A 16,346-nucleotide genomic window follows, 5' to 3' on the forward strand; every position below is an offset into this window, starting at 1 on the left:
GGAGGTCCCTCCTTTAGGCACTATATTCCAGCAACAAAGCTTTGACTTCAGCTGGGGCCTGCTTCTTTCTCAACCTTTATACTTGCTTTCCTCCCCTCTCACTTGTCCTCTCCCAGAAATAACTTGAAGGAACAATGTCTTTCCATAAAACACCCCTTGCTTCTCACTAGTCAGACCTGACTAACCAAGGCCCTGGCTTGAGTTGTCTATGGAAGGGGCCAGCTTTTGGCCTAAGGTCCTCCTTTGTTCATGTTCACTGTGATGCTTCCTCTTCTCTGGTTTGACCCCATGTCTGAGACTTAGACAGGAAACCTGCTTTCTTGGAAGGTTTGAGGGGGTAAGATTTTCAGGACAGTTGCCCCCCCCCCCTTTGTTTTGGAGAAGTGAATCTTCAGGGGCTTTCCTCCAGGGATGGTGATTCTAGAAGTGGGGCTTGCTGAAGGATCCAGGTCTGCAGAGTTAGAGACTTACCTGTTTTTCTACTTTGAGCCCTGAGAAGAGTCCTGAGTGGCTCCCAATTGCTCCCAATTCCCCAGCCCTGAATGACCCCTCTGGGAGATCAGAGTCAGGATGCATGGTGAAAAGAGCATGGGCTTTGGGGTCAGGCAGATCAGGATTCAAATTCTGACTCCACCACATTCTAATATAATACCATTTCTTAGCAGGCCCAAGCCTCCTATTGGACCCAGTGTTCTGCTTCCCTGAGTTAGGGGTGGCCTCTGCAGAGGACCTTATTTCCTGGTGCTATTCCTGCACGTTGGTCTTTTTTTTTTTTTTAAGATTTATTTATTTATTTATTTGACAGAGAGAGACACAGCGAGAAAGGGAACACAAGCGGGGGGAGTGGGAGAGGGAGAAGCAGGCTTCCCCTGGAGCAGGGAGCCCGATGCGGGGCTCGATCCCAGGACCCTGGGATCATGACCTGAGCCAAAGGCAGACGCTTAACGACTGAGCCACCCAGGCGCCCCCCTGCAGGTTGGTCTTAAAACAATCTTGAGTCTAACCCTTCTTATGCTATATGCCTGGTACAGTGGTAAGCACTTTGAGCATTGTTTTATGTAATTCTCAAAGTGGTAGTGTGAATTACGATTCTGACACTAATTACCACGTATTTTTTTTCCCATACCACCAAGTAATGCTCTGATACCAACTGGATGTCCTACAACTTAACTCAATCCTTATATTATCTATCTAGAGATAGTGTCAGATCCCACACATTAAGGGCTCAGTTGTACAGTGGCCCTCTTTCTTCAGATGCCAATTGCAAGTCCAAGTTGTCACCTGTGCTTCTGACTAACTGGCTATAGATTGGAGGTTCCAAAATCCCTTCCTTGGGTTCAGTTAATTTCCTAGAGCATTTACAGAACTCAAGAGAGGCATTTTGCTTACTAGATCACTAGTTTATTATAAAAGAATATAACTCAGGAACAGCCAGATAGAAGAGATGCGTAGGGCAGGGTCTGGGCAAAGCGCACAGAGCTTCCATGTCCTTTCCAAGTTTTCCATGCCATTCTCCCCAATCTCCATGTGTTCACCAACCTGGAAGCTCTCCAAAGCTTGTCCTTTTGGTTTTTATGGAGGCCTCATTATGTAGGCATAATTGGTTAAATCATTGACCATTGGTGCTGTAACTGAACTCCCAGCCCCCCCGCCTTGAAGGTCAGAGAATAGGGCTGTAAGTTCTAACCCCCAATCAACTGATTGGTTTTTTCGGCAACCAGCTCATTCTTTTTTTTTTTTTTCCTGTTTTTATTTAAATTCTAGTTAGTTAACATACATGGTAAAATTGGTTTTAGTAGAATTTAGTGATTCATCACTTACATATTCATCACTTACATACACCCAGTGCTCATCACAAGTGCCCTCTTTAATACCCATCACCCATTTAGCCCATCCCCCACCCATCTCCCTCCATCAATCCTGTTTGTTCTCTAGTTAAGGGTCTCTTATGGTTTGCTTCCCCCCTCTCTCTTTTTTTCCCCTTCCCCTATGTTCATCTGTTTTGTTTCTTAAATTCCACATATGAGTGAAATCATATGGTATTTGTCTTTATCTGACTGATTTATTTCACTTAACATAATACCCTCTAGTTCCATCTGCATCATTGCAAATGGCAAGATTTTATTCTTTTTGATGGCTGAGTAATATTCTGTTTTAACATACCACTTCTTGTTTATCCATTCATCAGTCGATGGACATTTGGGCTCTTTATATAATTTAGCTATTGTTGATAATACTGCTATAAACATCAGGGTGCATGTGCCCCTTCAAATCAGTATTTTTGAATCCTTTGGATAAATACCTAGGATGCAATTGCTGGGTCATAGGGTAGTTCTATGTTTAACTTTCTGAGGAACCTCCACACTGTTTTCCACAGTGGCTGCACCAGTTTGCATTCCCACCAACAGTGCAGGAGGGTTCCCCTTCCTCCACATCCTCACCAACATCTGTTATTTCCTGTGTTGTTGATTTTAGCTATTGTGACAGGTGTGAGGTGGTATCTCATTGTGGTTTTGATTTGTATTTCCCTGATGATTGAGTGCTATTGAGCTTCTTTTCACATGTCTGTTAGCCATGTGTATGTCTTCTTTGGAAAAATGTCTGTTCATGTGTTCTGCCCATTTCTTAACTGGATTATTTATTTTTTGGGTGTTGAGTTTGATAAGTTCTTTATAGATTTTGGATACTAAATCAGGTATGTGCTGTGAGGAGCCCTGAGATTTAAGCCTCACTAACCTCACAGATAGTACCACCTCTAACTCCGCCCACTAACTGGGCTGGACCGAGGCCAGGTGGAGTGTCATTTTTATCAGGTATGTCATTGCAACAAGCCCATTCTTAAAGTGACCTAGGGGCTTTGGGAAAGTCAGCTCATTAACATGTCAGGAGGCACTTTTTGGCTCTCATCACTTAGGAAATTCCACGGGTTTTAGGAGCTCTGTGCCAGGAAAGGGGATGAAGACTAAATGTGTATTTCTTACTATAAATCACATATCACAGAAGTTAATGTAATCATCCCTGGCTTACAGCTGAGACTCAGTCACTGAGATAACTTGTACAAAATCACACAAAAAGGCAGGTCAGGCCCATTGGAACGCAGGTCTTTAAGGCTTCAAAGACAACACAGCATGCCTGGAAAGAGCAAAGGTTTTGGAAGCAGACACCTGAGCTCAGTGTTGCCTACATTCCAACTGCAGGACCTCATGTAACTCTGCTAAGCTTTCTCAGCCTCACCTTCTTCTTCTGTCTAAGAGAACTATTCTGCAGGAGAGCTCTGAGAATGAAGTGAATTGATGTATGTAAGATGCATGTCATGTGGCACCCTCCCATCCGTCACCCTGCTTTCCAGCCCAGGCTCTGTCATCTTCCCACCACCACATCATGCTGTTCGCAGCCCAGTATTGGAAATCAGGCAGGAACACAAATCAGTGATAGAAGAGAGAAAGCAGGAAGTACCATGGGAGCAGATGAGTTTTGTGAGGATGACCAAGAAGGACTCTGTAGAGACGGAGATATCAAATCGGGACCTGAAATGTTCCACAGATTTCAAGAGATAGAAAATGGAAGGGAAGTCCCTGAGATTCCACCTCAGGTCACTAGGCAGGGCCTGGGGGGAAAGATGATGGATGTGTAAGTATTCTGTAGACCAAAGGGCCACACTGTGTGTGAAACGATGTTATTCAGGCCGTGCTTTTGTGCTAGGTTCTGGGCTAGCCCCAGGGCACAGGCTGAGGCTGGACTTGGAGCCCTACCCGGCAGAGCTTCCCACTGCCATCTGGTGGTCATCAGGAGCCCAGCTGGAGGGGCTGACCGGAGAGCAGCGTCATCAAGACAACCTCCTTCAGAGTGCTGCAAAGCCTGTGAGCAACCCCACTTCTACCCCTGGAAAAGCTGGCATGAGAGAGAAAGGCCCAATATCTTGCCTTCAGCAAGTCAGACCAGCTGGGATTCTATTTTTAACCAGCACTGTTGTCGTTGACAGCTTGGAACGCCTTCTCCCTCCTTTTCTTCCTGCGTCCTGCCTCTTGCAGCCAAGGGCCCTGTAGAAAGGATGGATGAGAGCAGCCTCAGCACTGATAAACAGAAGACCACTCTCCTGTCTCACTGTCCTTCACTCCACCTGGCCTCGGTCCCGCCCAGTTAGTGGGCGGAGTTAGAGGTGGTACTATCTGTGAGGTTAGTGAGGCTTAAATCTCAGGGCTCCTCACAGCACAGGCACCTTCCAAGGCCCTGGTCAGTGTCCTAGCAATTTTCTATTCTTTTTCATAAAAAAAAAGGGCACCCAGTTTTATAAGCTCCAGGCCTCACAAAACTTGGGTCTGCCTCCTGATGGCTTCTTTCCCATCTCCAGCTCAGTGTCTACTTCAAAGGACTTTTTTGTCTTGTTATAATTTATTGTATGACTTTGAACAGCTTTCTTTCCTGCTCTGAGTCTCAGTTTTCCCATCTGTTACCAAGACTAAGTGTCAAGAAAGCCTCCCAACATATCATACTTCTGATTATCCATGTATGTTCTTTGGTGAGGGCATCTGTTCTTCCCTGTCATCGTGTATGTGGAGGGATGATGTTGCTGTCTCTGACTCTTTCTGGGGCTGGATCAGTCTTAAAATCAAAAGGGGGCCAGGCTCTGGGATTCCTCCTGTTCAGATCCAGCATCCGCCTCCCCGCTTTGTTGCTTCCGTGGGCAGAAGCTTGGCCAGATTCTGATGCCAGAGAAGAGTGCATTAAAAAGGTCCCACTCTTTAGCTTCTGTACACCTGTCATGATCTGAACCCTGGTGTTGCAAACACACATTGAATAAACCAAGTCTTATTATACAGTGTTAACTCTTATCATTTAAATAAAATTTTAGTATCTATTAATATAGTACCTTAGCAGTGGCACGGCTTCAGGAGAATATGCTGAGGAATCATGATGTCTCATGGATATCCCACCCCCATCCCCAGCTACACTGTATGACACTGGTGTTTAGGTGAGTCCAGGATGACAACCCAGAGAGAATACCCACATCCCCTTCGAGCCGCAGACCATGGGCTTTTTGGCAGGGGTCATGCACAGGAGTGAGCAGCAGGAAGAGGGACCCGATAGGGAGGATTCTACAAAATCCTGTGCCCCTAGGGGCGCCTGGGTGGCTCAGCATTAAGCGTCTGCCTTTGGCTCAGGTCATGATCCCAGGTCCTGGGTTCAAGCCCCGCATCGGGCTCCCTGCTCAGCAGGAGGCCTGCTTCTCCCTCTCCCACTCCCCCTGCTTGTGTTCCCTCTCTCGCTGTGTCTCTCTCTGTCAAATAAATAAATAAAATCTTAAAAAAAAAAATCCTGTGCCCCTCACCTGCCCCCCGGAAAAAGTCCAGAAAGGAAGTTCAGGAGGAAGCCAAGTCATTTTTATTTCTTGAAGAGTTTGGGTGAGGGATGAGGGGCAGGGCCATAGTACTGAACTGGAAAGGAATGAAGGGACTTCAGTGCAAAACGGCCTGTTGGTCAGGGCAGTGTGAGATTAGGCTGGTTGGTATTTTCAGTGCTAAAATGGGGAAGAGCACTGTGAGGTCAAACTGGGGGCAGCCTGGAGCATCTCAGGAGTCAGTACCTTGCCAGGCTCCGGAAACCTAAAGAATCAGTGCCATTACCATGTGTGTATGAGAGGCAGGCCAGCCTCTCTGAGTTTCCCCTATGTACGGAGAGTCCATTGCTAGGGATGCTGTGTGTGTGTGTATCTCTAAGGTCAGTGCCATGTTTCTATGTGCCAGGCTCAGTTCCATATCAAGAGTGTGCCTAATTTCCTGTGTGGCATATAGGAAGTCTGGTTTGTTTCTGGTCTGGTTTGTTTCTTTTGTGTCAGGTAAGCCACTTGTGTGTGTGTGTGCGTGGGTGGGCACATTGGGATTAGTCCATGCTTTTGGGTGTCAGTCTCCTATGTCAGTGGGTGTGTGTCTCTCGTGTGTCTGGATGGGTCCCTGCTTGTAGGAATGGGTGTGTCCCGCCTCAGCCTCCACTCCGCCTCTACCCCTCAGCCAGGCCCCAGTGTGCTGATGGTGGTGTAGCTCAGTCTGGACAGCGAAGCAATGGAAGGGGTGGGAGGGTCCTCATCGGGAAGAGGCCTGGGGCGAGCTCGTGGAGGCCTGGGGCAGCAGCGGGCACACGTCTCAAGGCAGGCCTGGCGAAAGCGACGGTGCATGAAGCAGTAGACCAGGGGGTTGACACAGGCTGAGGCGTAGCTCAGCAAATGGATGAAAGAGATCGGCGCTCCTGAAAGTGCGCGGTGTGCACCAGAGCTGTCGAAGGCACGCCACGTGTTGGCACTATACAGTGGCAACCAACACAGGAAAAAAAGCACAACGATCACCAGCAACATCCGCACCACGCGCTTCTTAGCCAACAGCTTGGCCTGGTAGGGCCGGGGGCCACATCCTGGCCCAGGAGTGGGCGCGGTCAGTGCGGACAGCTCCAGGGTCTGCCGGGAGCGCGGAAGCTGCACGTAACAGCCATCACCATCCTCGCCAGCCAGCCCATTCTCGGGCAGGCAACGCCCATTGGGGTGGGCAGGACCTGGGCACAGAGAGTGGGGGGTCAGAGCAGCGGGCTGAGCCCTCTCGACTTCCGGCCCCACCCCACCAGACCCTGTTTCCTGCCTCCTTGCTGGCTCACGCTCCTTTCTGCTCCACCCACTCCAGGCCCCGCAGCTTCCCAAGACCGGGGGCGGGGTGCGAGGCTGGATTTCACGCACCTGGTGCCGCCCCACTCCGCAGCCCTCCATGGCTTGGGCCTCGGCTCTGGCTCTCCTTGTCACGGTCTTCGTCAAAGCGAAGTCCTAAGCAGAGCTCGCGGGAGATGAGCCCGTAGGCCACAGCCATGACCACACCCGGGACGAAGAACAAGAGCAGGAGCAGCAGGACCGACCTGCAGACAGAGCTATCAATCACACGGGTATCCGTCCGCCTGGACTCCTGGATGGAGAAGAGCCAGGGGGGTTGTTCCTAGGGCTGGTGACCATGTCCCTGAGGTAGAAGTAGGATTTGGGGGTGCTGCTGGGAAGGGCTAGAGAACTGTGGAGCGGCCCCAAATGGGAATCCCAGGGTGGTGGGTGCGGAAAGGGAATCGGAGGATCGGAGCAGCCGCAGGAGGATTTTGGGGACTGGTAGGAAGCAGCTGATGGAGACGGAGAAGGGAATTTCCAGGAATAGGTAATGGGCCCCCCTCACCAGGTTTGGCGGACACGCGCATTGGGCCAGCGATGCACACACTGCAGCACACGGGCCCCTCCTGCTGGCTGTACGGCGGTGTACACCGGGTAGGGCACCATGAGCAGTCCAGAGAGCATCCACGTGGCTATAATCACACGAGCCGCGTGGGAACGCGTCTGCCACACGCGTGCCTGCAGCGGTCGGCAGATGGCACTGTATCGCTCCAGGGCGATGGCCACGAGGCTTAGTGTGGACACACTCACAGACACCCCTAAACAAGGGAAGAGGAAGGGGTCACTTAGGAAACTTGTATTACACACTCAACCAGCGTGATTTTCTCAGGCCCCGAAGGGAAAGACCCCTATGTACAGCAAGGACTTTAGGAAAGGAGGGCAGGGGGCGGGGGTTGTCTCACCTACCCATGAGGTAGGAAACCGCCTTACAGACGACTGTGCCAAAGATGAACGTGCCCATGAGATTGGGCAGGAGGGTAAAGGGCATGCAAGCCACAGCCAGCAGGAGGTCGCTGACTGCCAGTGAGAGCAGGAAGGCGTTGGTGACAGTCCTCAGGCGGCGGCTCAGTCCCAGGACCACGATGATGAGCACATTTCCTCCAACGCTCATCAGAAAGATCACTGCATAAAGGGTGACTCTAATGGCCAGCTCCAGTTCTGGGGGTAGGAAAAGGGAGAGATGGCAGCAGGGAGTCTGGCTCCCACTCAGCCAGACCCTCCAAGCCCGCTTATTCCCCACCTCGGCTACCAGGCTAGATCCCTCTGCATCCCAGGAACACCTCCTCCCACGCAGTGGGTGGTGAACTTGAATCCTTCAGGCTTCTAACCCCTTGAGGCTTAGTGAGATTGGCTTGACTCCTCCTCTCCTTGAGGAAGTCTGTCTCTTCTCAAGCTTTGCTCCAAATTCTCCCTTCTCTTTAAGCTAAACTTCTTGAAAGGATTATTTGCATTTCCTCATTCACCCCTCAGTCCATCACAGTCCAATGCCCCATCTGTCTCCTCCATCACCATTTGGACACTTCTTCCCAAGATCACGAAGCTTTAACTGCCAAATCCAAAGGTCTCTTTTCACCCTATTCTACTTGACCTCTCTGTAGCATTTGGCACAGTTGACCACCCACTACTTTTTGAAACACAGGTCAGGTCATGTCCTTATTGCCTAAAAACAAAACAAACAAACAAACACAAAAAAAACACAAACTCCTTCGCCTGCTCTGTACTGTCTGCAACCCTCTGGCATGTCTTCCAGATCCTCTGAGAACTGTCTTCTTCTTCCTCTCACCTCCTCTTGCAAAGCACCCACTTAAGCCACTAGATGACTCAGTTTCTTGAAGGCATCATGCACGCTCATGACTTCCTCCCTTGCTAACATTGATTTCTCAGCCTGGAATGTTCTTTCACAATACCCTCCCTCCATCACAAACTCATTTTCTGTATCTGGTAAATTCCTATTCACCACTGCCCTTCAAGACTCAGATTAACTGCCCCCTCTTCTGTAAGGCCTTTTTAGATGCCTCATTTGGAGTTAATCTCCCCCTCTCTGACCCATGCATGTTCCTTAAATATCTATTAGAATGCTTTTTCTTTTCTGCCTTGTATTTTAATTATCTCCAAACATTCATTCTCACTCAACAAACATTTACAGAGGACTCCCTTTATGCTAGGCGCTGGGGACAAAGAGATGAACATGACAAATTCCCTGCCATGTGAGAGCCCACGGTCTAGAGGGAAACTTGGATATATGATAGATAAGTGCCACATAGCATGATAAGGAGTGAAGTTGAAGAATATACAAAGTGCTGTGGAAGCTCACAGGAGGGACACTAGTGTTGCTGGGCTAGACAGAGGGCTGACCCCATTCATTTGTGTCATTGACTACTGGGGGATGGATCCATCTTTGGGCCTCTATATCACAGCCAAGCCGACCCAAACAACATTGAATTGAATTAAACTGGACTCAGTCACTCAAATCCATGGCCTCAGCATGAGGGAGACTAGAGCTTGAAGGGAGAGGGGGCAGGGACAGAGCCTTCCAGGTTGTGGGGAAGGAAGGGTGCAGAGGGGCAGTTCCCATTCTGCAGCCCCATACATTGACTTTTGTGTTAGGCTCTGAATTAAACTGTTTTCATAACAATAACCAACTTACTAAAAAATGGCTTTTGGCATGAGTGCATGCTATTTACAAGAGATCCCTGAACAGAACCCAGCAGTAACATTACTTGCTCAGATCACACAACTAAGTAAGGTGCTGAATCAGAATGGCAGCCGAGTCTCTAGATCTCTAAAATGCTTTGCCTCCTCCTACTTCCTCACCCCTCTGTCATTCATCATGCTGCCTCCCAATCATCTGTCATTCATCATGCTTCTCCCAATCAAATCTGAATCTCAGTGCCTCTTTCCGCCTCTCTCTACTCCAGTGTGGCATTGCTCGCTGTATTACCTTTAACTCTCTATCTCCCCCACTGGACTCTGAGCTTCTTGAGGATGGGGGCAATGGCCATCTTGTTCTTCAGCATATCCCTGGCACTTAGCATAATGTCCTGCACATAGGAGGTGTGCACACATGCTGGCTAATGGATTTTGAGTGAATCTCTGTCATTTTCCACACAAATGCACCTGCTTTGTCTTTCCCCATTCATGCTTCACCTCCGTGCCTCTAAAGCTCCAGCACGCCCTCTTCTCTCTGCCTCTGTTTCTCTAGAGATGCACGTCACCCTCTCCAATGAAGGCTTATGTGTAGCAAATTTGAGGGGCGGGTGTGTGTCTGTGTGTGTAAATAAAGAACATTTATGAGGGAGAGCTCTGTCAGTGAGGTCCCTGGACCCAGAAAAAGAGCTGGTAGTCTATCCTGTACTTTTTGTGTCTCCTTGAGCCCACTGATCTTCCCGACCCGCCCCTCCTTGCCCCGTTCCTTAATCTCTCTAGTTCTATCATCTTTCTCAGATCCTCCTCTGGATGTCTCTTTTCAACTAGTTCTTTTTTTAGGATTTATTTATTTATTTGAGAGAGAGAGAGAGAGAGAGAGAGAGAGAGAATGGGGGAGGGGCAGAAGGAGAGGGAGAGAGTATCCTTAAAGAGGCTCTCTGCTGAGCAGGGAGCCCAAGCCAAAGCTGGGCTCTATCCCAGGATCCTGAGATCATGACCTGAGCCGAAATCAAGAGCCAGTTGTTTAAACAAATGAGCCACCCAGGTGCCCCTTCAACTAGTTCTTGAATCAATAACCACACCTCAAGTTGGTACAGCACTCTAAAGTATAGAAAGCACCTTTCTCATTCGTTCATCCAGCTGATGTGTCCCGTGTGTGTTTTTGAACTTGGTGGAGCAGAAAGATGAGACACCGTTATGAAGTTCCCAGTTTGCATGGGTCTCCAGAAAATAGAGTCCCAGTAAAATTGCCGCTTTGCTGTTTTGCTGGGCATTCCCAGCTATTTACCTTATTTCCAGCCACCACTATCTCTCCAAGTCTTTGCTGTTGAACAGTTAGGAGATGTGAAAAAGAAATCTTAGAGCTAGGAATCTGGGGAGAGGGAGGGAGGGATAAAAAGGTAGAGCACAGGGTTTTTAGGGCAGTGAAACTATTCATATGGTACTATGGTGGATAGATGTTATTACACATTTCACATTTGTTAAAACCAATATAAAATATAACAAAGAGAGTGAACCCTAATGTAAACTATGGAATTTAGTTAATAATATATCAATATTGGGTTATTAGTTGTGATGAATGTATTGCCTTAATGTAAGATATTAAAAATAGGGGAAATTGTGTGTGTGTGTGTGTAAGAGAGAGAGAGAGAGAGAGAGAACTTCTTGTGCTTTCCATTCAATTTTTCTGTAAACCTGAAACTACTATAAAAGTCTATTAGTAGGGCGCCTGGGTGGCTCAGTCTGTTAAGCCTCCAACTTTTGATTTCAGCTCAGGTCTTGATCTCAGGGTGGTAATTTCAAGCCCTATGTTGGGCTCCATGCTAGACATGGAACCTACTTAAGTAAATAAATAACTGTCTGTTGGTTTTCTCAAAAGTCACAAAAAAGCAATTGGAATGAAGACTTGTGTGTGTGTTTCTGCCTATATGTATGCATCCATGTGCGTTTGTGTGGTGGAATAGGAGTGATCACAGTGGCTTCAACAACTAGGAACTTACAGTAGGGGTGGGAGAATGGGAGAGGCACCTTATAGATATTAGTGCCTTGATTACCTGTGGGCATCATCCTGCTGAGCCAGAGAACTCAGAACCGTGACAGTTCATTTCTGCTTCTGGGGTCTAAAGGATCTGCATTTGTTCTGTCCAGATGATGGCAGAGAACGTATGAGCACAAAAATCCAGATAATGTGCCATAAAACAAAAATCAGGACTTTATAAGAAATAACACTGAAGCTACTGATGCCTCAAATCCTGCCTTCCACTGGTATGTTGGATTTGGTCGCCCATGAACAAAGACATCAAGGTAATACCCACATGTTTGTGGTGAGCATGGATAGCATGCAACTGATTGGGGATAATAGCTGGGCAAATGGGGATATCTGAATGTCAATAGATACTAACTGAGGGAGCAAAAATAATATGGAAGGATGTGTAGGTAATATCAGAGTGAAAATTGGGTAACACTTTAGTTTTTGTGATAGATAATACCTGGGTGGGTGAGAGTAATACGTATTTTTGTGGACAAGGTCTGAGAAAGGTAACAGTTACGGGTCTGTAGGTAATGCCTGATGGAGTGTGGGATACATGTAGGTTTAGATAATATCTGATCAAGTGTTGTAACGTTTGTTCCAATTTTATTAGAGGTGCTGCTGAAGTGAGCAAGAGCAAAAACAATTGTAACATTTGAGTGAACAGGAGTAATATCTGTAGATATGTCTGTGGATAACATCTCGTTTTGTAGATAATATCTTCGGGAAACATGGATTACATCCAGAGGTCTGAATGTGAATGGGGGAGTATCCAAGTGATGATGGTAGTAGCTGAGTAAGCAGAAGAAGTATCCAAGTTTCTGTGGGCAATATTTAAGTGGGCATGGACCTGAGATGTTAACATGTTAAGATGTTAAGTGAGATACGAATCTGACCTAGTACAATAACTGAGTGCCTGAGCGAACACAGGTAACATTTGAGTCTTTGTGGGTAATATCTGCATGTGTGAGAGTAACATCTGTGATTTTATGAGTAATATCTGGAAAAGGTTGCTTAAGTGACCACGGGCAATATCTATGTGTGGATAATAAAACAAAAGCAAGTGTGTTTGGTGGATGAGTGACATCTAAATGACTGTGAGCAATGTTAAAGTAACCATGGGTGACATCTGTTTTTCTGTGGGTAGCAGCCGTGTGAACACTAGCACTCAGGTCTGTGTGGATAACATATAAGACTAATGTAGGTGGGGCACCTGGGTGGCTTAGTCGGTTGAACGTCATGGCTCAGGTCATGATCCCAGGGTCCTGGGATCGAGCCCCGCATTGGGCTCCTTGCTCAGCAGGGAGTCTGCTTCTTCTCCCTCCCCCTCGCCCTCTGTGTGCGTGTGTGCTCTCTCACTCTCTCTCTCTCAAATAAATAAATCTTAAGGAAAAAAAAAAGGCTAATGTGGCTAAAATCCACATTTCTACTGGTAACACTGGAGTGAGCCTGGCTAACATGCATCTTTGGGGGTAATATCTGAGTGTGTGGCTAACGGTCTTCGTGGGTAACTTCTGACTGCCTGGGTAACAGCCAACTAACTCTGTGTGGGTAACAACATCCAGATGAGAAAGGCCAGTTCTTGCACCTGTGCTCTCAATCACTTCATTTTCTGCTTTCTCAGGGTCCCCTGCTCTGTTGACTATCCCTGCTCTCTGCTGTACCTTCAATCTTCCTCTTTCTTGGCCCATTCTGCATCAACATTTAAAAAAGACTCTTGCCTCTACTGCACACACACGCCCCCCCAGACAACTCCCCCACCCCACACACCATTCCTCAACCCCACGCTACTTCTAGCACTACCCTATTTTTTCTTTGCCTCTCTTTCCCTACCAAACTTCTGGAAAGTTTTGTCTACATGCCCTGGTTCACTTCTCAGAACCTCCTTCCCCACTGTCCCAAACTCAACCTACTGTAGTCGGGCTTTAACACCCATAACTCCTCCTCGTCAGGAGTTCCTCATTACTGGATCTGAAGGATGCTGTTCTGTCCTTATTCAGACTTACATCAGCAGCATTTGACATCACTTATCCCACCCTGCTTGAAATCATTTCCTTGCCTTCTTGTCTCTCTGATGGTTTCCTCATGGACTCTCCTTCCTTCACTGGCTTTTAAATATCAATCTTCTTCAGGATCCTGCCCCAGGACCTCTTTTCTTTTCATCCTACACAGGCTTTGTATGGTTTTATCTATTCCCATGGCTTCCATTACCTCCTGTAGGCAAAGACCTTTTAGGTCTGTATTTCCAGCTGGTACCTCTCCCCTAAGTTCCTGACCACCAGATTTGACAGCTCACTGGCCAACCCCACCTGGGTATCTCACCAGCATTTAAACTTAGTGGGTTCCAAATTGATTTTATAATCTTCTCCTTCAAACCTGTTTCTGTTCCTTTGTTCTCCTTCTTATGATACAGCACCAACATTCATCCAATTTTCCAAGCCAGATACCTAGACGTCATCCCTTGACCTCCTCCTCCCTCTCCGTTTCTAATGAATCATCAAGTTCTGTTGTTTCCACTTCCAGAAGTGCCTCTCAAATCCACCCACTTCTCTCCATCCCCACTGTGAATACTTTAGTGTAAGCCCACTTCATCTTTCACCAGAGTAATATAATAGCCTTCTAAAGCGTCCCCCCACCCCCCACCTTTCATGTCTTGTACTCCAATCCATTCTCTACACTATAGAACTAATCCTGCTGTACTACAGAGCCTTTCAGTAGTTGCCATTGACCTCAGGATAAAAATCCACTCTCCTGGGGGCACCTGGGTGGCTCAGTGGGTTAAGCGTCTGCCTTTGGCTCACGTCTTCATTTCAGGGTCCTGGGATCGAGCCCCTGAGTCGTCGGGCTCCCTGCTCAGCGGGGAGTCTGCTTCACCCTCTCCCTCTGCCCCGCCACCCAGCTCATGCTTGCTCTCTCAAATAAATAAATAAAATCTTAAAAAATAATCCACCCCCTTAGCCAGGTATATGAAGCTCTTCATAAACCCTCTAGGCTGGTCATCATCCTGAGTGTTCCTTTTTCCTCTCTTATGGTGTGTGTTTCAGGCTCTCAGAAACTGACATACTGAAGGAAAGTATCCCAGATTTAAACTTTGGGTGCTTAAGCATACTGTTCCTCTACTTAGAATGCTTTTTGCCATTCCTGCCCCTTCACTTGTCTAGCTCTCCCTCATCTTTTTAATATTTATTCAATTACTCCTCGGGAGGCCAGCTTTGATTCCCTAGGCTAGGGCTCCTTTTCTGTGTTCCCACAGCCTTCCTAAGGCACAATCCCACTTTGTGCTGCAGTTCCCTGCTTACTTGTCTGTCTTTCCCACTAAATTGTGAGCGCCATGAAATAGGAACTGTTCGTTTTGGTGCCTAGCACTATCTCTGGTTCAATAAATATTTCTTGAATGAAAGAATCTAAGTGAGAGTGTGTAATAACTGGTCTGAGAGAACATACATTATTTTGTGGGGTAAATACTCAAGTTAAAATGTATTCCCGTTTTCCCTTCTTGAATGTGGAATAATTTCCTTATGCTCAGCACTGCTCCCCCTCTTGGAATCCCCCTCCTTCCTTCTCTGCCTACTGAACTCCCTATTGAACTCTCAACTTCAAGGTCCAGCTCCCGGGTTCTCCTGGGACTTCTCATGCTGACTGTTATTTTCCCACTGGTTTGTCTCCCCTTTGCACTTGACTATGGACCAGTGAGGGTCTGGACTGGGTCTGTTTCATTCCTGTGTCCCCAGGACTTAGCCCAGCTACAACAATAGGTGTCCAGGAGACATTTAAGGAAAGAAAGGGTGCAGGAAGGAAAAACATATATTGTGAGCTGGGTTATCAAGAAAATGTGGCTGTTGGCCTGTGGGAGGAGTGAAAGTCATTTTGGGGACTGAGTAAGTGAAAGCAGTGGGGGTGGGGGGTGGGGATGGTACAAGGGATAGGAGACAAAGGGCAAAGCCAGGCTCTAAGAGGAAGAAACCTGAGGAGAGGCAGGTTGGAGAAGGGGCTTGGAAGGGACTTGGAGACAGAAAGAGAGAGGGGACAGTGCCTTGATTAGAATTCCGACCTTGGGAGGCCGGAAGATTTGAGGAGTGAAATAGAGACAGGCAGCTCTAGGGAGCAGCCCTCAATGTCCAGCCTAACTCAGGTGTGAGGTTCTCTTTTGGGAAGGCTCAGGGTTGGGGTGGGGGACACAGGAGATTAGAACTCTAACTTCCCATTTAAGCCTTCCATAGTGCTCCCTCCCTCAACCAGCCCTCTTCTTTTTCCCAGTCTTGCCTTCTTTTCTCTCTCCTTCCCCATTGTGGCTCTGTGAACTGGGTTTAAAAGGAAGAGAGACCCGGAGGATAGGCAAGAGGAGGTCCTTGCTTTCTGACCGTCTGTGTCTAGAAGGGGGCTCTGTGTTGGGGAGGGGGCTCTGTGTGGGGGTGACCAGTAGCTCTGGGTGCGGCCCGGAGACCGGGGTGTGAAGGGGCTGTGATCAGGTGGTGTGAAGCTGTGATGGAGTTTTTATGAGCCGTGGAGGGGGGCGGGGGCAGAAGTGTCGGGGGGAGCTGTTTGGGGACTGAGAGGGAGTACTGCGAGGGGATGGTGTAGGCGTTTGAGGAGGCAGGGGCGGCCTCTATCAGTGTGGGGTGCAGCGAGGAGGAGCTGGTGGAGGAGGTTTAGGGGGGCACCCACCTCGTGTCCCGGCTCCGCGGATGCGAGGGGGCTCGCAGCTGAGGTTGCCCGCACCGCTGCTGTTGAGGAGGGCCCCCCCCGGGCGGCACAGGGAAGCCCCCGGCCCAGGTCCGGACCCCTGCGCGCTCCGGTTCAGCTTTAGCAGCTCCATGGCCCCAGCCCAGCCACCGCCTCCCTCGGCTCGGCCGGGCCGGCTCCCGCTGCGGCTCCACCTGCTCCCGCGGCGGTTCGGGCGGAGGCTCCCGCCCCGCCTGGTCCCCGCCCCCAACCTTGGCCCCTGCCCCGCCGCTCCTCCCCTGTTCGCCCCGCCTAGGC

At 48.6% G+C, this 16,346-nt stretch overlaps 1 protein-coding gene across 2 annotated transcripts; it reads right to left on the reverse strand.

Moving 5' to 3' along the window:
- Positions 1–5,825: 5,825 nt before the first annotated feature.
- Positions 5,826–16,185, reverse strand: CCKBR (cholecystokinin B receptor). 2 transcript variants are annotated; one of them, XM_021685699.2, is made up of 5 exons: positions 16,032–16,185; positions 7,598–7,849; positions 7,197–7,449; positions 6,722–6,894; positions 5,826–6,543 (listed from the first exon to the last, which is right to left on the reverse strand). In XM_021685699.2, exons 1-5 carry the CDS (start codon positions 16,180–16,182, stop codon positions 6,005–6,007), a joined length of 1,368 nt encoding a protein of 455 aa, XP_021541374.1. In that variant the 5' UTR covers positions 16,183–16,185; the 3' UTR covers positions 5,826–6,004. The 2 variants fall into 2 exon arrangements, with proteins under 2 accessions (XP_021541374.1, XP_044775517.1); XM_044919582.1 differs by lacking the exon at positions 7,598–7,849 and having other exon boundaries at positions 6,005–6,543; positions 16,032–16,182.
- Between the last annotated feature and the right edge of the window lie 161 nt (positions 16,186–16,346).

The sequence above is a fragment of the Neomonachus schauinslandi genome, chromosome 11, assembly GCF_002201575.2.
Source record: "Neomonachus schauinslandi chromosome 11, ASM220157v2, whole genome shotgun sequence".
Lineage (NCBI taxonomy): Eukaryota > Metazoa > Chordata > Mammalia > Carnivora > Phocidae > Neomonachus > Neomonachus schauinslandi.

What these genes read in the sequence shown, in the direction of transcription:
- CCKBR (XM_021685699.2), bottom strand. Translation starts at nt 16,182, where the DNA reads ATGGAGCTGCTAAAGCTGAACCGGAGCGCGCAGGGGTCCGGACCTGGG. An exon ending in CCGCGGAGCCGGGACACGAG is followed by an intron (nt 7,850 to 16,031) that starts GTGGGTGCCCCC and finishes TCCTACCCCCAG; the next exon opens with AACTGGAGCTGGCCATTAGA. An exon ending in GCGGAGTGGGGCGGCACCAG is followed by an intron (nt 6,544 to 6,721) that starts GTGCGTGAAATC and finishes CTCTGTGCCCAG; the next exon opens with GTCCTGCCCACCCCAATGGG.